Genomic DNA, 11,041 nt, shown 5'->3' with positions numbered 1-11,041 from the left:
TGTAATGCAGCTATACACCATTCATATAAATTAAAAATACATTTATAATCATTTTTTTTTTTAATAAAGTATACAAATATAAACCCTGTATAACTGTAATAGAACAGTCCATGGGTAAAACCATATTTTAGGGTTTACAATTTTTTTTTTTACTAATAAATATAAAAAAAATATATAAAAATGACTTTAATAATAGCATTTTAATGCAGGTAGAATAATATATATAATATATATAAGCGCAAAAAATAAAAACCGCAGAGGTGATCAAATACCACCAAAATAAAGCTCTATTTGTGGGAAAAAAATACGTCAATTTTGTTTGGAAGCCACGTCGCACGACCACGCAATTGTCAGTTAAAGTAATGCAGTGCCGAATCGCAAAAAGTGGCCTGGTCATTGACCAGCAAAATGGTCCGGGGCTGAAGTGAATGAGGCCCCGTACACACGACCAGTTTCCTCGGCAGAATTCAGCTTCCGACCGAGTTTCTGGCTGAATTCTGCCGAGAAACCCGGCCGTGTGTACACTTTCGGCCGAGGAAGCCGACGAGGACCTCGGCGAGGAAATAGAGAACATGTTCTCTATTTCCTCGTTGTTCTATGGGAGAACTTGGCCCGCCGAGCTCCTCGGCGGCTTCAGGGCTGAACTGGCCGAGGAACTCGATGTGTTTGGCACGTCGAGTTCCTCGGCCGTGTGTACGAGGCCTAAGGGCAGGAATAAGCATACATATGCAGGCAATATATTGAGGCTTTTCTAACTTAGCAAATGTAATAGTAGATAAGTGAACTGAAGAGCATGGATATGTGGAGAAATCAAGGTACAGCATCACAATGGTGATAGGTTTAGATAAAGTATTGTATAGCACTGTTAAGAAATTATGGAACATACACTTTGTACAATCCAAGCTTTAATGCTCCATCTTATTGGATGAATAAACTTGTGCGACATACACTTTACTTTTATTGCATAGAAATTCTTGTGCATTAGGATTTTCATAAAAAATATATAAAAACCTGTTGTGTGAGGCCTTGTACACATGGTCGGACTGTCCAATGAAAACGGTCCGCCGGACCGTTTTCATCGGACATGTCCGCTGGGATCATTTGGTCTGATGGCTGTACACACCATCAGACCAAATTCCCCGCGGACAGGATACGCGGTGACATGGCCGCGACGACGTGCGTGACCCTGGAAGGTCAATGCTTCCACGCATGCGTCAAATCACTTTGACGCATGCTGGGGATTTCGGCCCAGCGGACATGTCCGATGAGTCGTACAGACCATCGGACAAGTCCGACGGACAGGCTTCTAGCGGACAGGTTTCTTAGCATGCTAAGAAACATTTGTCTGCTGGAAACCTGTCCGCTAGGCCGGGAATCCGGTCCGGTCGGCCGTACACACGACCGAACATGTCTGCGGAAACTGGTCCGATGACCAGTTTCAGCAGACATGTTCGGTCGTGTGTACGAGGCCTTACGGTGGCATGTGCAGCGCATTCATCTATAACCACGCAGACCTTGATGCGTTTTCCCCAAGTAACAATCTCTCCTTTTTAACACCACATTATAGCTGCAGAAATATTTTTCACTAAAATCTTTAAAGTGAAAGACAACACAACAGCAAGAACAGAAGAAAAGCACATACTGTTTATTATGAATATGTACAACTTTTCCACGTCACTGGATGAAATGTTCAGCATATATTAAATAAATAGAAAATCCATAAGGTAAACAATGGAAATGTGGCAATGTATAAATTGCTAATTTTAGGAACAAACATGATTTTACTAAATTGCCTGTGAAATAGCTGGTTGCTCTATACCCTAAAGATGCAATAAGAATATATCTGTAAAAATGATCAAACCACATGTGCCATGTGTTATCTGGGTCAAGGAAACCTGGCAAAAAGGTCATATTAGTAAACCATGTGTTAGACTGATGTTTTATGGCGAGTTATCATATGCATTATGTAGTCACTGGCCATATACAGCAGATCTACCCGCTTCATAAACAGTCCAAGTACTTTTACAAAACTGTAACAAAAACACAAATTCTGCTTCTACTTATATCTTCGTTTATGTTATTCTTGCTAAGCTCACCATTTTTGTGATATGTTGGTTTAGTGACATCACAGTGATTACCAGTACAGAATCTTCATATGTTTTGGTTGTTGCTTGATATTCAGAAACCTGAAATGGTCACCAGTATCTTCTCCTTTTTTCTAAACAGCCATTTAAAAAAAAAAAAATAACCCTAACCCTGGTAAAGAAAATGTTTCCTGCTTAAATAATCTTTATACATGCAAATTGTGTTCTTTTAGGATATGATGAAAATAGGATAAAGGCCAAGAAGTGATTTTTAAGTAAATCGCAGACTTGGTAACAGATCACTTAACCTAAAAGATGTTTAAGCACTTAAACACCTAATAAATGTAGCATTTTCCATTAAAACTCCCATCAGTGGTAGTTATATGGGCTGTTATTACTTTTTTTTATAAATCGCAATTCTGTTTTCTGTCTCTGGTCTCTTTTAAGTACTATGTGCTGTGAAACAAAGCTTCCAAGTGGATATGTGTGCATTTACAATGGTATACAGATCAGCAGCACTCTACTAATACCGAATTCTCAAAATACAAGTGCAAGAAAGGTGTTTCATAATTCAGTGACTGTAGTAGTTTATGCTAAACCTGTCATTTGACTGGGTCTAAAGAACCTTAACACTAGTTCTATTTTAGAAGCAAAAGAAAAAGCAGAGGATGAGAAAATTCAATTCAAAGATTCAGAGTGGTCATCAGTAGCCTTCGTTTGTGCCTCTTATTACAACAAAAAAAAAGCAGCATTGCCCATCAAGTCTATTCTCCTCCTTCATCCAGAAAATAAAGCTAAGAGCACCAGTCTGTAGGACAATTCCTTATTAACATGTCATTTAAAGCATGAAGAATATGGACATCTAGTTCCTGGTGCTTTTCGAGGGCAAATGCCCATTGTAACTTACAATTGAGTTTACTTCTATGATATGCCTGAATCGGCCAAATACTGAACGTCTGAAAAGAAAGGGTAGGGGAAGATGACCTGAAATAAAATAGTTTCCTCTTTTAAGTCTCCAGTTCTAATAATTCCAGTTGAAGAATGCATGTTTGCTGATGGTCTCAGTTGCAGTCGTAAACAAAATCGTAATTGCTAGGCTCCTTTGGAATTGGGGGAGGTGCATCAGGAATTTGTATGTTTTCCAGATCTAGAAGGCGTAGTTTTATTTCCATGCTAAGCAATGTGTCCATGTCAGTTCTTGTTTGATCACTGATCATTTCCTTTCCAAGTAAGGCATTAAGTCCATCTGTCCATATGCAGTACTGTGCAAAATGAAAAAAAAAAAAAAGTGGTTATAATAATGATTTATACAGCTTATTTCAAGTGAGAATAATATATTTCATATGCTTTGGCTGGCTTGATTAAAAAAAAAAAAATAGCTGATATTTCAATTTCAATCACCGTGAGTCTAGATCTGCGGTGTAAAGCTGATTCTTTTTAAATTTGGAGTATGGGATTAGCTTGACCTTCTTTTCCCTCAAATACTAGGGGGCTACCATTGCTTACCTCTCTTTGGAAATATTAATTGCCTGGCCATGTCTATTAATTTTTTCCAACTTCAGTAGTTTATGGTTTATTGAAATGACACAAGATTAGAATGTCAAAGTGAAGTCAAAACTCCTAATCTGCTATGCTGGTTCCTGATTAGCAACTCGGCATATGAATGTTTATGGAACTGCATGGCAGCCATGCCACTAGCATTTTCAAAAAGAGAGGTCAGCAATGGCAGCCTGCATATTCTCTTACTATGGGTTTCCATTAAAGCAGAACTGCAAGCTGGCTAATAAAATAAGATTTTGTACTTACTGTATAATCTTGAGGGATAAAGGAATTCAGATACAGTTGGGTTATATTGTCGCCTTTAGGTGAACACTTTTTCTTTATCTTCCAGTGTGGAACACAGAAATATGGATACAGTTGGGAAGATAAAAATCAGTCCAACTGAGGGGTGGACAACAACCACTGACAGGGGAGTAGAGTCTGTCTGCAACTTAAGATCACCTGACAAACAAAAGCCCACATGTGACCAAATTAAATGAAATGTCTCCTGCCTGACAAGGAAGACTGCCAATGACTAAGAGGAGGTCACAAAGGATCAACATAATGCACAAGACCAGAATAGAGGAGGGCACCACCAGATGTGAATGACTCCACCCAAAGGAACACTCTCCCTGAACTAGCGAGAATCGGTGAACCAAAAAAAACAAAAACAAACACGTGAAACATAATAAACGAATTAAAGCACAACAGACCCACAAAATGGTGTAGTTAACAGAAAAAAAACACTGGGACTACACTGCAAAGAACAGATACCCAAAAGAAAAGACCAGCCAGTCTTCACACAAAGAATAAAACCCTAGAAACCAGGGAAGAACAATTTCCACAGTAAGACATTGCCTAGCCAGACAGCCAATCTTGCTAATCAAAATATCAAAAGAATGTGAGAATTATCAAAGCATAACAAACCATAATGGCATCCTTGAGAACAGAAAAGCTACAACCCCACAAAGTCAGCTAGACTGAAGGGGGAAAAGGCAGTGAAAAGTGGTAAACCTCAACCTCAGACTGGTAAAGGGGCACCAGAAGAAGGAAGAATGAAAGAGGAAAAAACAGGGAGCGTACCTTCCTCACAAGGTTTGTATAGAAGCCACAGAATGAGAACCTATTTCCAGGCAAGCAGGTCCCACAAATTCCACCAGACATACCTTATCCCCAACAGTTAGTTTGGGGATATGACAGACAGATAGTTTGTGTCTGTCATGCAGAAGATGAAGTGCACCCATGGGCGCAATCCTCTCCCTTCAATCTAGAGACTACCATATGAGGAGAACCAGATTTCAATGCAGTTTTATTTGGGACCCCTCAGGATGCTTCCAAGGCTAATCTTCTAAATACAAAACAGAACACACTGCATCAATAGGGATTTGAACAACCACTCATAAATCTGAGGTGATGGCAGGAGACTCTGTTACCTCAAAAACTCTTTCAAGTACAGAGGTACTCAGAATCTGAGTCAGAGGTGCCAATAGGGGCCGCAGCCTGGTGAATGGTGCAGAAACACACTTTGAACCACTGTGGGCAGCCAAGTTCCCGAGTAGACACAGAGATCCATGTGGAAATTAGAAAGGACCCTTACCTGACAAAGCAGAGGAAAACTCCAATGATAATGACCCTATAACAGTATGGTTTTGAGGTTATAGATTTCAGGCATTGGTTAGACTTCACTCAGCAAGGCTGAGTAAAAAGCATCCAACCTCATAGGACACTAAAGTGAGTCTTTCCACTTTTCTTTTCGCCAGTGTCTGTATCCTGTGAGTGGCAGTATAACTGGACTGTATCTGAATTCCTGTAAGTAAAATACATTGTCTAGGTGTGATCTAATAGAGTAATACTTCCCCATTGCTGTAATGTAAGTGGGGCATCAACATCACCAGGCATAATGCAGGTTCAAGGATTGGTGACACAAAAAGAGAAGAACGGCTTTGGGGGACCAGTCATCTCTACTGGAACTGGAGAGGAGGAAAACTGAATAGCCATAGATTAGGGTAAGTATTCCTTCCTGTTATATCATCCCGGCGTGCTAGGGTGCACATTTATTTTTGTGGCCAAGCTTGGAGTTGGGCTTTACTGATACTAAAATGTCTGTGATTATTATTATTATACAGGATTTATATAGCGCCAACAGTTTGCACAGCGCTTTACAACATGATGACATTTTGAGTTTAGACCGTGATGTTAAAGTCCTTAGTTTAGAGCTCCCAAGTTTTCAAATGAAACAATGCAAAAAAAAAAAAAAATGCATTAATATTGCTAACTTAGTCAACTTACTGACACATACACAATGAAAATCTACTCCTGTCTGTATTTATAGTCTTCTTCATTTGTAATCAGTCAATTTTAAGCATGTCAAAGTGGTGTTTCAGCTTTCTAATACCAGCTTGTATCCTTTAACCTCTGTTTTGACCTCTAATTAAATGCAGTTACCACTCTCTTAAGCTGTTGTATTAATTATACACTGCACCATTTCTTTCAATTTGCTGTGCATTGCCATAGATATGTGCTGAAATCTAGCTTGCACACATTGAACACACAGTAGGTGTCATATGTGTTTAACACATCTTTTGAAGCGTATACCCAAAACAGCAATGCTGACCAATTTTGATTTGAATATTTTAACCAGGACAATGCGTATTTAACGTATTTTAGCTGAGGTGGAGATTCATATGAGATATTTCAGAACACAGAACCCTGAGGAGGTACAGTACATTATGGAAGATGCTTGAATGAAAGGTCATGCACTGAAGCTGGAGACTGGTGTAGTCACAGGGGATTGAGAAAAATCACTTTACTGAAAGCTTAGTGAGTAAGTGAAATAACCCTTTGCATAGAGGCAGAAGAATAATGAGATATATGATCCCATAATCTCGTTATAGTGTTGCTTTACTCATTTTTTTTGTTAGAAAGAGCAGATAATTGTAAAAAGTATATTTAACAGAAAAACATATATGAAGCAAAGATTGCATAAGAATAGAGAGAGTCCATTGTACACCAGTGCACAATTGTAACCATCTCATTCTCAGGTATAATATTATATATATACACACTGCACACATGAGGACACAGACATACTAAGAAGATGTACTAAATATGCATGTGCATATGTGTGGCTGACCTAAAAAAAATGTACTATATGTACTTTTTAAATCTTTCAAGATATACTGTACATACAAAAGAGCGTGTGATGTATATAAATAATAAGTAATTAATGTTTTAAAAACTATACCTCTATAAGTAGTCTCTGCTTCCTATTTTGCAATGTTACCAAATTGTTAATTACTGTTCCTTCTTCCAATGCAAGTTTAAAGTGGAATTAACCTCCACTTTTGAACTTTTACTGTACCTGCCGGTAAGCCCATAATGGTAAGACCTACAGGTCTTACCTGCTGTAGGTATGGTGAATATCTCCTAATCTTGCACGGTTTAGGGGGTATTCACACAACATGCAGTTGGTGCGGTGCAGACTAATAAATTATGACTTAAATCTGCAGGGGGGGGCATTGCCATTTAATTTTTCTAGCGGTTTACTACTGCTTTAAGGGCTCAGTCACACCAATGCAATTTAAACACAAATGCGCATGAAAGTGCGCAACATCACTGCATGTACATAAATTAGTAACTTAAAACGGTGCCAGTTCACAACTGTATGATGTGTTGACAAGTGTTTATTTTTTGATACATCAACACATTATAGGGTCTGTTGATGACAATGGCAACATATGAAATGCATACATGTTGATTAACACATAAAAACATATGAAAGCATGCATGAAAATACATAAATCTAGCTAAAAGGGTAACTCCAATTTTGTGGAAAAAATATAGCAAATAACATAAATAACATAGCATTTAAAGCACAGGTGCTACACAAGCCATGTTCTAACTCAATGTTAATAAAAATAACATTTCCTTTTTAAACCGGTTCCGGCGGGAGTCCAGTCACTACGGGGGGGGGGTTCCCGGTTCCGGCGGGAGGAGGGGGTCCAGTCACTACGGGGGGGGGGGGGGGGGTTCCCAGTTCCGGCAGGATGAGGGGGTACAGTCACTACAGGGGTTCCCGGTTTCGGCGGGAGTCCTGTCACTACGGGGGGTTCCCGGCTCCAGGGGGGGGGGGGGTCTTTTCTTGTTTTTGTATCAAATGCTTAGGTATGTTTGTTAGATAGATGTTCGTACGGTACAGGTTGTGTACTTAGGCCATGTTGGCCTGTCACCGGCCCAGTGTTGTGCTGGGTCGGCTGCCTTTTTTTGTTTTGTTATTAATATTGTCAAAATGAATAAAAATAAATTTACAAAAAAAAAAAAAAAAAAGAAAATATTGTAAGAGCCTTATCATGAATGATTATATTTCAGGCAGAAGTTTTTAACCTAGGAGTTTTGGGGTGTAACAGTGCCTTGTATAAGTATTCATGACCCTTGAAATTTTCAAATGTTGTCATGTTACAGCCAAACGTAAATTTATTTTATTGAAATTGGTTTCATTTTTTTTACATTTAAATATCTGAAAAGTGTGGCGTACATTTGTATTTAGCCCCAGAGTTAATACATTGTAGAACCATCTTTCGCTGCAATTATAGCTGCAAGTCTTTTTGGGGATGTCTCTACCAGCTTTGTACATCTAGAGAGTGTAATTTTTTCCACCTCTTCTTTGCAAAATAGCTCAAGCTCTGTCAGATTGGACAGAGAGCATCTGTGAACAGCAATTTTCAAGTCTTGCCACAGAGTCTCAATTGGATTTTGGTCTGGACTTTGACTGGGCCATTGTAATACATTAATATACTTTGAACTAAACCATTCCATTATAGCTCTGGCTATATGTTTAGGGTTGTTGACCTGTTGGAAGGTGAACCTCCACCCCAGTCTCAAGTCTTTTGCAGACTCTAATGCACACGACCGTTTTTTCGGGTTGTAAAAGATGACGTTTTTAATGGTCTAGAATAAAACAACGTTTTTTTCAACCCGATCATTAAAACGGCCTTGCCTACACCACGATCGTGAAAAAAAAATGCTCTAGCAAAGCGTGGTGACGTACAACATGTATGACGGCACTATAAAGGGAAGTTCCATTCGGATGGCGCCACCCTTGGGGCTGCCTTTTGCCGATTTTGTGTTAGTAAAAGACGATTTGCGCTTTTCAGTCTGTTACAGCGTGATAAATGTGCTTACTACATTACGAACGCTAGTTTTACCAGAACAGGCGCTCCCATCTCATAACTTGCTTCTGAGCATGCGCAGTTTTTTCACGTCGTTAAAGCCCACACACGACCAATTTTTACAACGTTAAAAACAACAACGTTAAAAAACGTAGTAAAAAATTAGAGCATATTCGAAATTTTTAATGGCCATTTTTTACATCGTGAAAAATGCTCTGGAGTCCACACACGATCGTTTTTAATGACATGAAAAAAAACTTATTTTTTACAACCCGAAATACGGGTGTGTGGTACGTGGCATAACAGGTTTTCCTCTAAGATTGCCCTGTATTTGGCTCCATCCATCTTTCCATCAACTCTGACCCGCTTCCCTGTCCCTGCTGACGAAAAGCATCCCACAACATGATGCTGCCGCCACCATGTTTGACTGTGGGGGTGGGTGTTCAGGGTGATGTGCAGCATTAGTTTCCCGCCACACTAGCGTTTTGCTTTAAGGCCAAAAAAATTATTTTGGTCTCATCTGACTAGAGTTACTTCTTCCACATATATGCTGTGTTCCTCACATGGCTTCTCGCAAACTGCAAACGGGACTTCTTTCTCTCAACAATGGCTTTCTTCTTGCCACTCTTCCATAATGCCAGATTAGTAGTTGTCCTGTGAACAGATTCTCCCACCTGAGCTGTGGATCTCTGCAGCTCCTCCAGAGTTACCATGGGCCTTTTGGCTGCTTCCCTGATTAATGCTCTCCTTGCCTGGCCTGTCAGTTTAGGTGGACGGCCATGTCTTGGGAGGTTTGCAGTTGTGCCATACTCTTTCCATTTTCCAATGATGGATTAAACAGTACTATGTCAGATGTTCAAAGCTTGGATTTTTTTTTCTTTTCTTACCTAATCCTGCTTTAAACTTCTTCACAACTTTATCCTTGACCCTGATCTGGTGTGTTCCTTTGCCTTCATGATGCTGTTTGTTTACTAAGGTTCTCTAACAAACCTCTAAGGCCCTGTACACACGATCAGTCCAAACTGATAAAAACGGACTGAAGTTCAGTTTCATCAGTCAAACCTACCGTGTGTATGGCCCATCAGACTTTTGTCTTCAGACCAAAGTTTAAACTTGCTTTAAAATCGGACTGATGGACTGATGACCGATCGGTCAAAACCGATGGTTAGTACGCAAAAGCATTGGTTCAAAACCCGCGCATGCTCAGAATCAAGTCGACGCATGCTTGGAAGCATTGAACTTCATTTTTTTAGCACGTCGTTGTGTTTTACGTCACTGCGTTGGACTCGATCGGATTTTGAACTGATGGTGTGTAAGCACATCAGACCATCAGTCCATCAGACTTCAGCCTTCAGTCCGTTTTCATCAGTTTGGACTGATCGTGTGTACAAGGCCTAAGGGTTTCACAGAACAGCTGTATTTATACTGAGATTAAATTACACACAGGTGGATTCTATTTACTAATTTGGTTACTTCTGAAGGTAATTGGTTCCATTCGATTTTAGTTAGGGGTATTAGAGTAAAGTGTGTTGAATACAAATGCATGCCACACTTTTGACATATTTATTTGTAAAAAAAAATTGAAAACCATTTATCATTTTCCTTCCACTTCACAATTTTGTGCTTCTTTTTGTCAGTCTATCACATAAAATCCCAATAAAATACATTTCCGTTTTTGATTGTAACATGAGAAAATTTGAAAAATTTCAAGGGGCATGAATACTTTTTCAAAGGCACTGTACATACTACATTAGTATTGGTATTATATTACAATGCTCATTCTGCTGATGTCAACTGGGGGCCGTATATTTCTGAGGCCCCAGAGCAATGAAAAGAGTTAATGGACCTCTTTGAAAAATAAGCACTATTTCTTAAGCCCCGACATAAAAAGTTGGAGTCCTAACTAGCACTGTACTCAATCTAAATGTGAATATCATCTCTTTTTGCTCTTCCAAGTCCCTATGATCTGGCCGAAGCAAGGATATTTATAGTTCATACATTCAACCTGCTAATATGCCTTCCTCAGAAGTGGCTGCACTTCACAGAATCTCTAATATGTACAATATATAAAGCATCTACTTTACTAGTTGTTCTCATGCCTCCCCTATATGGATTTACAATTTTATTGAACTTAGAATGCACCAGGATGGTTTCTGTGTTTTTGCATCTGTGTGCTGGACATGGACAATTATATATACTTTTTCATGTATCCTAAATGACAAATAACTAACTAATCTATAACATCCTAAC

General features: G+C 39.2%; 1 protein-coding gene across 6 annotated transcripts in view; it reads right to left on the bottom strand.

Moving 5' to 3' along the window:
* Positions 1-1,622: 1,622 nt before the first annotated feature.
* The window catches only part of ELMO1 (engulfment and cell motility 1), a 559,417-nt gene continuing 549,998 nt past the window's right edge, over positions 1,623-11,041 (bottom strand). For all 6 annotated transcript variants that reach the window (XM_040353213.1, XM_040353215.1, XM_040353217.1 and 3 more), the window contains one exon: positions 1,623-3,346. In XM_040353213.1, the coding sequence (XP_040209147.1) occupies positions 3,146-3,346 (201 nt within the window). In that variant the 3' untranslated portion in view covers positions 1,623-3,145. The remainder of the gene's footprint in view (positions 3,347-11,041) is intronic.

The sequence above is a fragment of the Rana temporaria genome, chromosome 5 (assembly GCF_905171775.1).
Source record: "Rana temporaria chromosome 5, aRanTem1.1, whole genome shotgun sequence".
Lineage (NCBI taxonomy): Eukaryota > Metazoa > Chordata > Amphibia > Anura > Ranidae > Rana > Rana temporaria.
The sequence above is the reverse complement of the archived record's forward strand: the minus strand, read 5'-3'. Positions and strand labels throughout refer to the sequence as shown.